A 14,858-nucleotide genomic window follows, 5' to 3' on the forward strand; every position below is an offset into this window, starting at 1 on the left:
CATGAGTAAAATGATTACGGATAATCATGAATAAATGATTCAGCAACATCCCAGTTACAGTATAAATGAAGATAGCCCAGAGATAAACATGAGAGGCAGGAAAGAAGCTTCTTTCTTGGCTGTTTGTTCAAACTGGATTGTGTTTACATGCATGTGTTTTTTTAATTTTATTTTAATCTTTAAAGACAAATTAAAAACATGGGGAAGTCTTGCTACACAAATGAATAAAACAAATGCTTTGCAGAATTGGAATGTGTAAGTGTTTATAACAGAAAGAGCAAATGCAAAACCACACCTCCAATCTTGAACTCAAAAAGCAAAAATGCATCAATGCAAAGTCACCTGTAAGTCCTCCTCTCACTTACATCAGTTAAAATGATTATGTTTTGGACCCGCAACTTCTACATTTATGTTTTCTGTGGCTGCTTAAATGTTGGGCCTAAAAACACTAAAGCTGAACACTTCCAATTCTGTTTTTTCAAGTGATGTTTTGTAGACATCTTTTCTGAACAACCAAAGGTCTGGTTTAAAGGTGTGGATTCTCATCTGAACCTTCAGATTTCTGTTGCAAGTTAAGTGTTTAGCACAAACTAAGCAACTAAACGGCTTCTTTGCCGTGTTGGGTTCTCATGTGACCCTTCAGTTTACCATTTTGAATAAATGTTTTACCACAAACAGAGCAACTAAATGGCTTTTCTCCTGTGTGAATTCTCATGTGGACCTTTTGCTCTCCACTTGTAATGAAGTTTTTACCACAAAATGAGCAACTAAATGGCTTCTCTCCTGTGTGGATTCTCATGTGGACTTTCAGACTTCCATTTTGAGTGAAGTTTTTACCACAAACTGAGCAACTAAATGGCTTCTCTCCTGTGTGGATTCTCATGTGGACCTTCAGTTCTCCACTTGTAATGAAGTTTTTATCACAAAATGAGCAACTGAATGGCTTCTCTCCCGTGTGGAATCTCATGTGGATTTTCAGCTCTCCATTATGAATGAAGTTTTTACCACAAACAGTGCAACTAAATGGCTTCTCCCCTGTATGGATTCTCATATGAACTTTCAGATGTCCATTTTGGGTGAAGTTTTTACCACACACAGAGCAAATAAACGGCCTCAATTGTCTTTTCAAACTTTTCTTCAGGTGTTGTTTGGTCTCCTTCAAGACACCTTCGCTGTATTGAGCTGTAGTTTCAGATGCGTCTGAGGCCTCGTCATCACTGATTGGGTGTAAATTACTATCTGGATCAAAGTCATTGGCCTCTCCCCCACACTCCTCCTTGTTCCAGACTGCCTCCTGTATCTTTTTATTATGTGAAGGCTCCGGCTCATCCTGCGCTAGACTCAGGCTCCAAGTTCGCTGCACCCCTTGCTGTTGGATGTCTGCAGGTAATTCTGGAACACACAAACACATTATGGGGGAAAAAAATCACATCAAGCTTTGCCAAATACATGAATTGCTCATTGTATAAAATGTAAGAAAATGCTATTGTGGTGCCCCACATTCACACCTCCAATCTTGTTTTACGCCCCCATAAACTGGTTATTTTAACAAGCTCCTCCCATTTTACACCCCTTGTATGCCCTGTTAGCCTGAAGTTCGCCACCTGCTTCCATTCTCTGCCACACCTCCCTGAGCCACTCTTCTTAAAGCTTCTTTTTTTAAATGACTACCTCGATCAAAGTTCCCGGTCATGTCCGGTCCTCCATAGTCCTCTCCATCAGCTTCTGTCTTCATCTGTTCAAATGAGATGCTTGGTAGAAGCTCTGCCTCTGTGTTCTCCCCTGCTTGGTTATGATGAAGCTGAACTTCCCTTTCATCATCTTCACTCTTTACAGTGATCTTTGAGATCTCCGCCTCCTCCACACCATGAAGCTGCTCTCCTTCTTCACTGGTCCAGAATTCCTCCTGTTCCTCTTTAATGTGTGGGGGCTCTGGCTCCCCCTGGTGAAAACTGGAACTCCACTCGTGCTGTACCAACAGATGCTGGGCGTCTGCAGGAAATGCAGAGGCAAACAAACACATAATGGACAACTGAGCAACTGTGATATTTCAAAACGTCTTCTCCTATTTAGAACAAGCTAAGTTCAGAACAAGAATGTCTCCTCTGACTTCCTCCATCATAACAATTAACAAGCTAAATCTATTATTGTCAAACGATCAGACTGAGGATACTGAGCATGAAATGCAGACAAAGCCAATGATACCAGAGGTATATTAGACACCAAACGCCAGTTAAGGCATCCAAACTATAGGAATGCTTGCTTAAGCAGTCAAGTCCCTGTGTTTCACACTGAACAGAGGAAACGACCAAAGTCCAGCAAGACTGAAGTCTGTGGTCAGGATATCTGGACCATCGGGCTTTTATCCCTCATTTTATCCCTTGCTACAGATTTTAATCAAATCAAAAGCAACAGCCGTTTGCATTGCAGAACTGAGTATGCTTTGTTTGAAATGATAAATCTACTTTTTGTCGAATGTGTGAAAATACTGCAGAGGCGATGACTGTGAGAAGAATCACTTTAAAATCTGCCCCGAAGTGTACAAACCTGCTCTGTGTAATCGATCATCAGGGTTGAGAGCAGCACAGCGTTGTTTGTGTTGATGATCGATTCGTTGTTGTGATCGACTAAATTCCTCCCCGTACTCTACTATTGCTCTTTCAAACAGTCCGAGGATCTCACCAACAACCGCAGTGAGCCGCTCATTGACCTGCACTCTCAGCATTTGGAGTTTAGACATTTTCACTCGACGACGGGAACGTTTCCTCCAGATAAACTCCTCCGTGTTGACGAGCTAAACTCCACCGACTGCAGTAAATGTAAGCGAGATGAGACGAGCACAGATGGTCGAACGATCTTTGAGGCCGAAAACATAGAAGAACAGCAATCGTCGATCGGCTTTTCCTCTTTTTCTTTTCAGGGTTTGGTGGTTGGAGGTGCAGCTAACTGATGCATTAGCGCCACTACCTGGCTCGGAGTGTGGAGATATGCAGGGGTCCAGTGGCTCCCTTGCGCTTTGACAAATCATGTCGAAATAAACGATTTAAGAAAAATGTAAATGTTTGAATTTGGGAGTTTTACATTCTCCAATATTTATAATAAACATTTTCTAAATATTTTATTTTGAAGACAGTATTTGACATGACAATGAGCTTACAGTTGTGCGTCATCTGAGATGTTTTATAACAGAGAAGGGGAGAAATGAGAAAGAAAAAGAAAAAGGAAAGAAATATTGATGGGATGAGATCGTGAAGCAGGAGATTACAGCAGTGTGTGTGTGTGTGTGTGAGCACAGGTAAAATATGTTTCTTGAACATATTTTACACAATTAAAGAGTACAATGTGGCCAATTGTATGCTACATTTTAATACTAATTTAATATTTAAAGATATATGCAAACTGCAATAACTTGTTTGTTACTATTGGAGTGATGTGTATCACATAGAATGGCATCATCATTAAATACTACAGTTACATTACATACACGACATTCAGTCCTAGGTGTTTACCATAAGGCTGAGAATGAAACTACTGATAAACACTGGACTAAGAACATGTGCATCCTTGTATATACAACATGAAGTAAAATGCTGGTTTGAGGCCATGAATGTTGAAGTAATTAAAAAAACTACCCAGACACGAAACAGTAAATACATTTAATGGAAATACAGCAGAGATCAGTTCAAACCACAAGAAAGAAACAAGACAAACACAAGGTCTGGCTGTCAGACTACTATTCATCTGCATCTGTAGGTAAATAGTAAAGATTGAGTGACTTAGTTTAAATAAAGTGTATTTAAAATGAAGGGACAAAATCCATACAACTGTTGTTTTGGAAAGTGTTTAATGCTTTGCAGAATTCAGATGGATAAAGAGCAGCAGCTGCAAGAACAAATGCACTCCACAAATGAACAACCACATCTCTACTCTTCAATTCACAAGCATTCTCTTGCAACCATTTGAACTCCCCTTGCTTTCAACGGCTAAAATTAGTGTTTGTAAGCCTCAACCTTTTATCTTGTGCAGCTTTAGAACTCAGAACACAATTATTAATCAACTACCTGCATGAACCGCTGCCCTAGGAGAGAGACTCTCAAAAAATAGGACTACATTAAACTGTGCTTTACCTTTCTTGTCATCTCTCTCACTCAATCTCCAAAATGTCTTGTGTAAATCTTTCCCCACATCCTGAACATCTAAACGTCCTCCTCGGTGTGAGTTTTCATGTGTGTCTTCAGATTTCCATTTTGAGAAAAGGTTTTACCACAAACTGAGCAACTAAATGGCTTCTCTCCTGTGTGGGTTCTCATGTGGACCTTCAGATTCCCACTTTGAATGAAGTTTTTACCACAAACTGAGCAACTAAATGGCCTCTCTCCTGTGTGGATTTTCATGTGGACCTTCAGTTCTCCGCTTGTCGTAAAGGTTTTACAACAAACCGAGCAACTAAATGGCTTCTCTCCTCTGTGGATTCTCGTGTGGACATTCAGGTCTCCACGTGATTTGAAGTCTTTGCCACAAATCCAGCAACTAAATGTCTTCTCTCCTGTGTGGTTTCTACTGTGGACTTTCAGTTCTCCAATTGTACCAAAAGTTTTACGACAAACTGAGCAACTAAATGGCTTTTGTGCTGTATGGCTTCTCATGTGGACTTTCAGATGTCCATTTTTAGTGAAGTCTTTACCACAAACTAAGCAACTGAAAGGCACCACTTGAATTTTCAAATGATCCTTCAGACGTGCACTTCGAGTGGAGTTTTTACAAATTGAATGACTAAACATTCTTATGTGGGAATTCATATGTTTCACCAGATTTCCCCTGCATTTAAATGCTGCACCACAACCAGAACAGCAAAAAGTTTTCTTTCCAGAGTTACACGTCTTATTATTTCCATGAACTTGAGCATTTTTCTGATTGTGAACACCTTGTCTGCTCTCCTTCCCGTCCTCTGCACTGCATTGAGCTGCAGTTTCAGATGAGACTGAGGCTTCGTTATTACTGGCTAGTTGTAGATTACTATCTGGAACAAAGTTTTCTGCCTGTTCTCCATCAGCTTCTGTTCTTATCTGCTCAGTTGCAACACTGGATGGCGGATCTCCTTCTGTGTTCTCATCGCCTGGGCTTCGACATAGCTGTGAGGGCTGAACTTTGGCTTCATCCTCCCTCTGATCATGACGCTGCTCTACCTCCGGCCTGATCCAGAGTGCCTCCTGTACCTCTTTAATATGTGGGGGTGCTGGCTCCTCCTTGTCCAGAATCAGGCTCCACTTTTGCTGCACCACTAGCTGCTGGATGTCTGCAGGCAATGCTGGAAAAACACATTATAGAAAAACAACATATTAATGTTAATCCAAGGTCTCTTAGGACTTTCAACATGTTTTCCTCTTTTCAGTTTAATTTTTCTAGAGGTTCACTTCCACACTTTGTCTTGCAACATAACAGCAGCCCACTTTACTTCCTCTGAGTAACATTTGAGGTTATTTCATTGAACAAATCTGCTCCCTCTTGTGTCATTTGTATTGGGAAATGATTCCAGAACTAATAAGTTAACAACTGCCTAAAAAGATGGTAAACCATGGACCTAATTACCGACTGACCCAGGTTCCCCGGTATTCAGTCTCAGCCTCAGACAAGAGTGAAAGCTTGCGTGCGTACCTGGATCAGAGTTCCTAGTCATGTCCAACTGTCCACTGTCCTCTCCATCAGCTTCTGTCTCCCTCTGTTCAACTAAGACGAATGGTAGAAGCTTTGCCTCTGTGTTCTCCTCAGTTTGGTTTTGATGAAGCTGAACTTCCCTTTCATCATCTTCACTCTTCACAGGGACCCTCCCAGCCTCCTCCACACCACGAAGCTGCTCTCCTTCTTCAGTGGTCCAGAGTTCCCCCTGTTCCTCTTTAATGTGTGGGGGCTCTGGCTCCTCCTGGTCAAAACTGAGTCTCCACTCCTGCTGCACCAACAGCTGCTGGATGTCTGACAAAAAGACATGAAGTTCTATTAAAACCTAACAAATCATCCTGGTCTACTAGTCATGAAAGTCTTGTAAGCTATGTTAATAAAACAAATACATGTAAACTAACCGGCTCTGCGTAATCGAACTTCCGGGTTAAGAGCAGCACGCAGTTGTTTGTGTTGATGATCGATTCGTTGTTGTGATCGACGAAATTCCTCCTCGTACTCTACTATCGTTCTTTCAAACAGTCCGACGATCTCACCAACAGCCGCAGTGAGCCGCTCATTGACCTGCACTCTCAGCATTTGGAGTTTAGACATTTTCACTCGACGAGGAGAACAGGCAGATTGAGCCTCACATTCAGGTGATCTAACGCAACACCAAAAACAAAGAGGGAACGGAAACTTACATGTTGTTCTTCCTTTGGCGGTTGTAGGTCCAGCTGATTGGCGCATTACCGCCATCGTCTGGCCTGGAGGGTGAGGGTTTTCAATTTGTAGTGAAAAACAGAAACGAAAAGTAATTATTTTTAAACGTAATTAAGTCTCCGTTTCCTTTAAGAAGTTGATGACTGCCACATCTTATTTACAGAAGTTTATTGTGCTGTTAACTTCTGCTTTACTTGAGGGGACTTGGATCTGAATGTTCCTCCACCATCAATATTACTAGTACTATTAATACTGTTATTATGTATTATTATATAGATTGAAGTATTTATTCAGTTGGTTTCAGCTATCAAAGACCTACATTTGCAACAATTCAGTTTAAAAGCAAAGTTGTGTTTGATGTTCCCACACAAACAAAACTTCATAATCTAAGAACAATAGGCTAAATCGTTTGTCATTTTCTCAGGCTTGTAGTTTCTTCTCATGTGATCGTCATCAAACACTGCCGCTTTCTTCTTTCTTCCTTCAAGGTGTGCACTTTCTCACATGAACGGTCTTTTGATCCGCGTGTGTCTGATGTCTCTGATGTCTCTGATGTCTCCATTAATACTCTCATCTATCCCTTAGTAAAAGTGAATGAGGTGATTTGTAACGGGTTTGTTCTCCTACATCAGTTACAAACATGAAGAAAATGTTGGATATTATTGTCGCGATGCGTGGTTCTTGATCATTAGATGATTCATAGCTGTTCATTGATGAATATCGATTTATCTTGTATGATTTTTTCAGTTTTATGTACAATTATAGCCTCAAATCGCGGTTAAGAGTGAGTGACTTTTTGACTTGTTAAGATTCACGTGCCTCTAATAGATATTTCATTATCCTTTATTTATATTTATCCCTTTTCTTATGTGTTTATATCTATTGTCTATTTCTCTTTGTTTATTTGATTTGCATTTCAATATTTTCTATGTACACCAAAACGTACGTAATGAAGAATGAGTCTTTTATCCATGTTGACATTAAACTGTTGCCAAGTTATGATGCATGCGTCTATTTGATTCATCATAGCAGTAATATTGTGGTTCTCATAACTAATCAATAACGTAAATGCACAGCTTTTAACTCTTCTGCCTCTTTTCTTTGACGTTTCTTTCTTTGTCTTCAGAGCGTCCCGGCCCTTTGAAAGTGACTCCTGATTAACTCGGTTCCTCATTAATCAGCTTGTAATCTGTTTAACTAATATTATCGTCGTGCCTCTTCATCAAAGTGATCTGGAAACGACTAAACGGCTGCAGCCTCACACCTCCGGCCTTCAAATGCAACTTGGTTTCGATTCATAACGACCTTGTGATATTTAAATGAGCGCTTTGGATCACACACACTTACACACGCCCACAGTTGACAGCAGTCCCAGGTATAAGTGCAGGTCTGAGCATCTCACCTGGAGCATTTGGATTCGCCTCTGGAAGAGACAACATCTGTCCTGGATTTATGAACTGAAGGACTAACTATGGATTTCTCCTTTGCGCTTCTCCTTCTGCTGGAGTTGGTTGTGGTTCTGGCCGCGCAGTCCTTCGCTGAGATCCGCCATGACGCACCGCAGCCCGGGATGAGCGCCAGACACACCGGCAGACTGCCGCTCTACATGATGCAGCTGTACCGAACCATGCTGACCAAGGACCGGACCAAGATTCGGGATGCAAGCCTGGTCCAGACCAGGACGAGCCCCCGTCTGCACGACTCAGACTCTGTGACAAGCTTGGTCGCAAAAAGTGAGTATTATCATTATCATTATTATTTTCACGTTTAATTTTGTAATTTATCCATTCAAACTGCTGTTTTCCCCTTTGAATTGGAGAATAAGTGCTTGATGTAGATGTTTGTCCAAAAATGTCCATATGCAGCTGATGATTAGATTAGATTCAACCTTATTGTCAATGAAGATGGTTTTGCTATTTGTATCCTAATTTTGTTTATTTCATAAATTTAACCAAGCTCTCATCTTTCTTTAGCTTGTCAGCAGGCTGGAAGGAGATGGTCTGTGACCTTTGACCTGTCCTCCTTTTCTACAAGTGACAACATTCAGTTGGCTGAATTTCGCATCCGCCTGCCCGCCTTCACTCAATCTTCCCAAGCGTCCGTGGACCTGTACCACTCCCATGGCACCCAGGGGAGGCGCTATGTGGGTCGCCTGAGAGCTCACCCCAGCTCCATGGTGTCCACGTCCTCCTGGAGGGAGTTCAACATGACGGAGATGCTCCTTCAATGGCTGCACAACAAACATTCCACTCCAAAGTCAGGGAAGGACACTCAGCCTGAGGGGGACCAGGAGGCGGGTGAGCATCCTACGTCTGACCGTGTCATGATGGTGGTCTACTCCAGGCAGAATCAGAGCTCTCAAATTCCGACCCTCATCCGCGCAGCAGAGAGCTCCAAGTATGTCCAGCTGGATAGGGAGCAAGGGTCAGAGGGCTCTGATGTCAGAACCAGGAGAACCAAGAGGCACCGTCACCACAACCACAGAGTGTCAGCCAGAGCTCCGCCAAGCAAACCCACAGAGGAGAAGGACACTCTGTGCAGGAAGGTGGACATGTGGGTGGACTTTGAGCAGTTTGGCTGGAGCAACTGGATTGTGTATCCCAAACGATTCAACGCTTATCGATGTGAAGGAACATGTCCTACACCAGTGGATGAGACCTTCAACCCAACAAATCATGCATTCATGCAGGTAAGACTGAGCTTATCTGTTTCTACTAGACTAAGACATGTCCATGAATTTGATCATTCTGTTGAACTCTACATGCTTTCTTTGTCTCAAACTGATAATTCTCTTCTCTTTATCTCTCCAGAGCCTCCTGAACTTTCAACACCCAGACAAGGTGGGATGCCTGTCCTGTGTGCCAACACGCCTGGCGCCGCTCTCCATGTTGTACTTTGAGGATGGGAAGATGGTGATGAGGCATCATGAGAACATGGTGGTGGAGGAGTGCGGCTGCCACTGAGGAGGAACACTGCTGGTCCGAAGCCAGAGACACTTTGAGACTGCACACGTTCTAAAGACACTGAGAGTCTCAGTAACACTAAGTGGACACATGTCCATTGGCACTTTAAAGACAAACTGGGACAGAAGCCACTGCTGTGTGAGGACATGATGGAATCCTTCACTTTTTTTCCAAATGCGGATATTGTCGGGAAACATGAAATGACTTGTGTTGATTTATTGGACATCTATGGGGCAACAAGATCAGAAAACACAAGCTGGACACTGACTGAAGCACTATGGGAGCGTCGCAAAAATGCTGCTCTTTGCGCTCATTTTTGCCCATAAACTCCACTATTTGTAACGCTGACGACTTATACAAATGTCAGGATGATGTAAGCACTTTTTCTTTTAACTTAAACTGCAAAGTTTGGATCAATCCATTTTTATGTTTGCTGCTGTGTAACAAACAATAAATTGTTTCTTAACTTGGACCAAGTGTTTGTCATTTTAATTGAGGTTGAATACTCAGCCTCACTTTTCTCAGCTTCCATGTTACCTGTGATGTCATAGGAGATCAGTAGGTCACACAGATGTGACAGGAAACTGCCAGTCTGGTGGTTTACAAACCATAATGAATCAGCAAAGAGAAAGATTAAATACGGAGAACTGCATCTGTATCTACTCAATCGATCTCCCATCTATTGTGGACACATTGCTTATTTTTACTTGACTTGTAGTGTGCAAATGAGAGAGAAAGGAACAGTTAGGGGAGAAAAGAGGGATGATCACAGTTATGTTTGAACCCAAATTGGTGCCCAGTAGGCTACACACAGTTAATTTCCCCTGTCCCCCAAGTTTCCCCTGATCACCATCCTTTGATCTGGATCGTCCATTCACCTCCTGAACCTATTCCCCAAGTAGCTGAATATCGTAAAAACAAATAAAAAGCCAATATCATGGCTCTGAGCAATTCTAAAATTTATTTGTCATTAAACCGCATCTGTTCACAAAACAATGTGAGAAGATGACAAACATTAAAACATGATGTGTATGTTTATGACGGCATCAAAAAAGAGAAATAGCATAAGACACAGATGCCATATTGATGTATATTCATTTTAAAAACTCTTTGACGACTCGTCAAAGGTGCCACAGGCCATGAAAAGTTGCATTTTGCCTCAATTGGTGAGTTATCTAGTCTAGAACAAACTTTTAACAGTAGAAAAAATCAGTATCTTGTCTCACAGATGCACCGAACCACTTTGTTATTCTTGATGCAGGAGAATCTTCAGATGTCCATTTCAAACTGGTCTTCGTCTACACACACACACACACACACACACACACACACACAGTCACAAATGAGTAGAAGGTAACACACAGTGACAGAAACACACAGGTGTCTCCCACGGGCGCCCTCACCTGCTCCCTCCTCTGTGTGATCGGCGGTACTCTGCGTGTGCTCGGGCCGGTTCGTCTTCGCTGCGGCCCGACCTGCAGGTTTGAGCGGCCTGGTGACTCCCGGGATGTCGGGCAGGCTGGGAGGCGTCCGGGCTAGTGGAGACGTCCGGCACTGCAGGAGGAACTTCCTGTCGTAGATGATTCTGGTTCCTGTTGATCATGGCGACATAAACACAATTGTTTTTGGTAATAATCCAATGAAACCAATATATATATTTAGATATAAAATAAAATAAAATAAAATAAAATAAAAATTGTTCCAAAACCTGCTTTCAGGACACGGCTTTCATTACTTCATTGATATAGTGTGCCCTATTGCCAAGGCAACAACAATTAGTTGCATACACACACATGGACCCCAGACCTACTTCTTCCCTGCCAAATAAGCACAAAATGGCTCATTTTTTGGCAGCTCTCCCATTAGGAGGACACACACAGCTGTACATTTCTGTGACCGCTGACCTATTTGATTGGGCGTCTGTACCAGTGATGTCTGACCTACATCTGCTGTATCTGTGAAAGTGTGCTCTACCTGGTAATGTAGCAGAACACATTATCAGCTCAAACAAGCAGCTGTGCTCTGCCTCAACTTTCCCACAACCTTCCACACAGAAAGACACCAAACCACCACTCAGAGCTGCAGCAGCCTAAGTCTCAGCTTGCAGATGTTCAAATTCAGGATAAATGGGTCGAATGCAAGTGACGCCTATTTTTGAGCCCTGTGAAATATGTATCTTATGTCTCTTCGTTTCCATGGCAACTGCTGCATTTGCTTCCAATGGAGTGTTAATTAAGTTCCCATCCCTGTCTTAAAATTTCTACCAAGAATACCTTTAAGAATACACTAATTTGTTTGATGTGGGATTCTTATGCTTTGTAGTGGTTGTATGCATCCATCCATGTCAGCTTACTGGTACTTCAACACTTCTTCTTCTTGTAAAACATAATCCGTGTGAACCGGGCTACAGTATACGTAAACATGTTGCTTCAGCCCAACAACAGCCTGCAGTAATAAGAAATACACCTATAAATAGGATATGAGCAGAACTGGGACCACACAACCTCTGATTGTGTGAGTTGGGGTGTGTGTATGTATGAGTATGTGAAAGAAAACTAAAGCTAAATGTTTATATATTTACATAAATCCCAATCGAGTGTAGACTTGTAAATGGGTGGGACTAACATTCAGCTATACAGTAATAATTTGTTGTTGGGTGTGTTAATCAGTAGTACCACAGAGTCAAACATTAACACAGAAAAACAAGAGGAGTCACCACAAAACCTGTTTCTCTGCTCATTTAAATTTCAAGACTTCAGTTTATTGATTTATTATCCAAAAACATCACGTGACAATCATTGAATAATAAAATGATCCACACCTTAACTACTCATATCAGTGTGTCATTTGTTTTTAGAGCTAAATGATTCATGATTCATAAATCAAGTCCAATTATTGTTTTGATTAGAAGGAATTTGTCGGGGGGAAAAAACTAAGAAGATAAGATGTTTAAGTTTATTATCCCGAGGGAAATTACTGAATTAACCCTGACAGCAACAAATTCCATAAAATATAATCTGTAATGTTAACTTATTAAGACATTATTATATAGTTTTGGATCATACATTCTCCTTTTTATTTCAGTTTTCCTTAAAAAACTAATTTCCCTCACAGTTCGGTTTGAAGCTTTAAAATGTCCTGCAAGTCTCACGTGTTTTGAAGTTAAAGCCTATGTTATAAACGTGCATTCTTATGCTACTATTCTGTGTCTAAAGTCTTGATAAGTGCTGTTTAATCTAAGTAACCCCTCTCACACACACACAGATCGTTACCTCCCGGCGTGGTGCTGAACAGGGTCCCCCCCGGAGTAGTGGAGTAGTCTTGGGGCATCTGGGCTGCATCGTGGATGGTGACCCGCCTGAAGGCAGGGATGTCCCGGCTGCTGCTGCTCTGATTTCCCGCTGACATTTTGACTGGACGCGCTACTTACTGAACTAACACCATCGACTCTTCACAAGCCTTCAGGTCCACTACACCCACAGGGAAACTCGCCCCGCACTTCCACGTGGTCCGCACGGTTCCATAACAAGCCGAGCACTTCCTACAAAACAACACGTGGGACGGAGCGCTGTGATTGGCTGAGAGCGGGGGGTGTGACGACATTGGAAATGCTGTTTTTGTTCCTCGTATTTGCAGGTTCCAACGTCAGAAGTAAACCCTTTAAGTAAACAGATTATAAACATTAAACCACGACAGGAAACAAAATGACACTAATACTACGTAACAACAAGTACTACCACTACAACTTCAGTATATTTTAAATGTTTAAATAAGGAATTCAACATACAATCAACAACACCACAACCACTACTACTGCTGCTACTACTACTACTATTTGATATAATATTACTGTTATCCAAATGGCAATAGGTAGCCTATTTAAATGTTGTATTCGCCATTATTATTGTTTCTATTTTATTGTCAATATTATCAGCAGTTGTAGTATTTGTAGTATTCAAAAATATAATGATACATCAAATATACAATTTTGCATTATAACAAACAAAACCAGCCAATAAGAAGGCCACAGGTCGCTAAATCACACAATCTCTATAAGAATAGAACAATAAAGGAAATATAAACCCATTAATACACAAATATAACTATTCAAAAACAAGAGGCATCCGTTTCGTCACATCTTTGTTTATTAATCCTTGTAAATGGTCTGAGCTGGTGTACAGGGTAAGATGATCTATACATATCTTCATGTCAGAATGATTCTGATTGAAAGGCTTGTATACATATTCCCGTTTGTTTTTCTCTCTCCTGGACAATACAAAAGAAAACAAATGGTAATACCTACAAAGCCTCTACATTCCCCATGATATGGGCGTCTGCCTAGTCTACGTAATGTTAAAGAACATCCAGAACAACTCTATGAGGGTGCATAGCATTCTAATTAAATATATTTTTTCATATATTTATACATATATTTTCATAAAAACATCTTTTTCTTGTGCATGTGTGCAGTTGCATTCCTTAGGATAGAGTAATATGATATTGCGTTTACATTGTCATGTATCCATTCTAAAGGAGTATAGGTGATCGCTATTCTTCGCAACAGTTACATTTTTTTTTACAATACTCTTTTAAAATACATTGTAGGTTACATGTCCTCTCACATCACATGTCCACTTGAAAAGCCTTCTTTTCCTCCCCAATGATCCTATTGCCAATCACACACCCAACCACACACACACACACACACACTCACTCACACATACAAACATGGTGGAGTCGACTTTGCCATTTAATTCAGATTGCTGGCAAGTAAAAAAAATCTATAGATCCCCTAAAGTAAACATGTTATACATTATTTACTCACTCAACCCCGGGATTTCACTGTGATCAGCATGGGCTCATATTATTGCAGGATGTCATTAGGACACATACCCAAACTTAACCCGGGAGTAGGTTGATTGTTGTCTTTAAGGGCAGAAATCCAGCCTGTTTGTTGTGCTAACCCACCACTAAGATTTACTGATTGGGATTTAAAGAAGTGAATCAGTCACCCAGCCTTCAGGTAATTTAATCTGTTTTTATAATAAAATGAGATTCCTTCAAGAAGTTAGTTGAACATTGCATGAACAGGACAAAGAGTTGCATAATTACCAATTTCATGCTTGATGCCCTGTGTACTTTTTGGTCTTAGTTGAACCAAACAACTCCCCACCACACACACCCACACACACACCCACCAGCCATCCTGCTTCATTCGTTCCCTAAAATCCCTCCTTTTTCTGCAGCTCGTGCCTTTGGAGAGGACGACGACTCTGAGCTTAAACTTGAAACTAAAAACAACACAAAGCCTGGATTCTGACTGAGCAGAACTGAAAACCTGAGTGGAGCAACAGTGGAAAACGTGATATGTAAGAAACGTGTGTTCTCATGTGCATGAACTGGGATAAATGTGCATTTGTGTGACGTGTAATGAACTCATTCATTCTGTGTTTCACTCATTCAAGCTACAGTAGCGTAATACAGGTACAGTACTCATGGGGTAAATAGTGTTTGGAT

The 14,858-nt window shown here is 41.3% G+C and overlaps 4 protein-coding genes across 4 annotated transcripts; 1 reads left to right on the forward strand and 3 right to left on the reverse strand.

Annotated features, from left to right (window-relative positions):
* Window positions 1–461: 461 nt before the first annotated feature.
* LOC143011381 (uncharacterized) lies at window positions 462–2,926 on the reverse strand. Its single transcript, XM_076164238.1, has 3 exons — window positions 2,548–2,926; window positions 1,672–1,992; window positions 462–1,392 (listed from the first exon to the last, which is right to left on the reverse strand). Exons 1-3 carry the CDS (start codon window positions 2,738–2,740, stop codon window positions 599–601), a joined length of 1,308 nt encoding a protein of 435 aa, XP_076020353.1. The 5' UTR covers window positions 2,741–2,926; the 3' UTR covers window positions 462–598.
* Window positions 2,927–3,602: 676 nt separating this feature from the next.
* Window positions 3,603–6,590, reverse strand: LOC143011379 (uncharacterized). Its single transcript, XM_076164233.1, has 3 exons — window positions 6,078–6,590; window positions 5,656–5,970; window positions 3,603–5,308 (listed from the first exon to the last, which is right to left on the reverse strand). Exons 1-3 carry the CDS (start codon window positions 6,412–6,414, stop codon window positions 4,197–4,199), a joined length of 1,764 nt encoding a protein of 587 aa, XP_076020348.1. The 5' UTR covers window positions 6,415–6,590; the 3' UTR covers window positions 3,603–4,196.
* A 458-nt stretch (window positions 6,591–7,048) lies between these two features.
* Window positions 7,049–9,341, forward strand: LOC143011008 (nodal homolog). Its single transcript, XM_076163650.1, has 4 exons — window positions 7,049–7,055; window positions 7,842–8,111; window positions 8,352–9,067; window positions 9,189–9,341. Exons 1-4 carry the CDS (start codon window positions 7,049–7,051, stop codon window positions 9,339–9,341), a joined length of 1,146 nt encoding a protein of 381 aa, XP_076019765.1.
* Window positions 9,342–9,476: 135 nt separating this feature from the next.
* On the reverse strand, window positions 9,477–12,869 carry LOC143011384 (eukaryotic translation initiation factor 4E-binding protein 1-like). Its single transcript, XM_076164241.1, has 3 exons — window positions 12,614–12,869; window positions 10,745–10,933; window positions 9,477–10,639 (listed from the first exon to the last, which is right to left on the reverse strand). The coding sequence occupies exons 1-3, from the start codon at window positions 12,747–12,749 to the stop codon at window positions 10,611–10,613; spliced, it is 354 nt and encodes a 117-aa protein (XP_076020356.1). The 5' UTR covers window positions 12,750–12,869; the 3' UTR covers window positions 9,477–10,610.
* Between the last annotated feature and the right edge of the window lie 1,989 nt (window positions 12,870–14,858).

Source organism: Genypterus blacodes, unplaced genomic scaffold, assembly GCF_046128005.1.
Source record: "Genypterus blacodes isolate CSIRO-AG114 ecotype Tasmania unplaced genomic scaffold, CSIRO-AGI_Gbla_v1 ptg000133l_1, whole genome shotgun sequence".
NCBI classification, from domain to species: domain Eukaryota; kingdom Metazoa; phylum Chordata; class Actinopteri; order Ophidiiformes; family Ophidiidae; genus Genypterus; species Genypterus blacodes.

What these genes read in the sequence shown, in the direction of transcription:
- LOC143011008 (XM_076163650.1), top strand. An exon ending in GACAAGCTTGGTCGCAAAAA is followed by an intron (nt 8,112 to 8,351) that starts GTGAGTATTATC and finishes ATCTTTCTTTAG; the next exon opens with CTTGTCAGCAGGCTGGAAGG. An exon ending in CAAATCATGCATTCATGCAG is followed by an intron (nt 9,068 to 9,188) that starts GTAAGACTGAGC and finishes TTATCTCTCCAG; the next exon opens with AGCCTCCTGAACTTTCAACA.
- LOC143011384 (XM_076164241.1), bottom strand. Translation starts at nt 12,749, where the DNA reads ATGTCAGCGGGAAATCAGAGCAGCAGCAGCCGGGACATCCCTGCCTTC. An exon ending in GTTCAGCACCACGCCGGGAG is followed by an intron (nt 10,934 to 12,613) that starts GTAACGATCTGT and finishes CATGATCAACAG; the next exon opens with GAACCAGAATCATCTACGAC. An exon ending in TCACACAGAGGAGGGAGCAG is followed by an intron (nt 10,640 to 10,744) that starts GTGAGGGCGCCC and finishes GTGTGTGTGTAG; the next exon opens with ACGAAGACCAGTTTGAAATG.
- LOC143011381 (XM_076164238.1), bottom strand. Translation starts at nt 2,740, where the DNA reads ATGTCTAAACTCCAAATGCTGAGAGTGCAGGTCAATGAGCGGCTCACT. An exon ending in TGATCGATTACACAGAGCAG is followed by an intron (nt 1,993 to 2,547) that starts GTTTGTACACTT and finishes CATTTCCTGCAG; the next exon opens with ACGCCCAGCATCTGTTGGTA. An exon ending in GACCGGGAACTTTGATCGAG is followed by an intron (nt 1,393 to 1,671) that starts GTAGTCATTTAA and finishes TGTGTGTTCCAG; the next exon opens with AATTACCTGCAGACATCCAA.
- LOC143011379 (XM_076164233.1), bottom strand. Translation starts at nt 6,414, where the DNA reads ATGGCGGTAATGCGCCAATCAGCTGGACCTACAACCGCCAAAGGAAGA. An exon ending in AGTTCGATTACGCAGAGCCG is followed by an intron (nt 5,971 to 6,077) that starts GTTAGTTTACAT and finishes TCTTTTTGTCAG; the next exon opens with ACATCCAGCAGCTGTTGGTG. An exon ending in GACTAGGAACTCTGATCCAG is followed by an intron (nt 5,309 to 5,655) that starts GTACGCACGCAA and finishes GTGTTTTTCCAG; the next exon opens with CATTGCCTGCAGACATCCAG.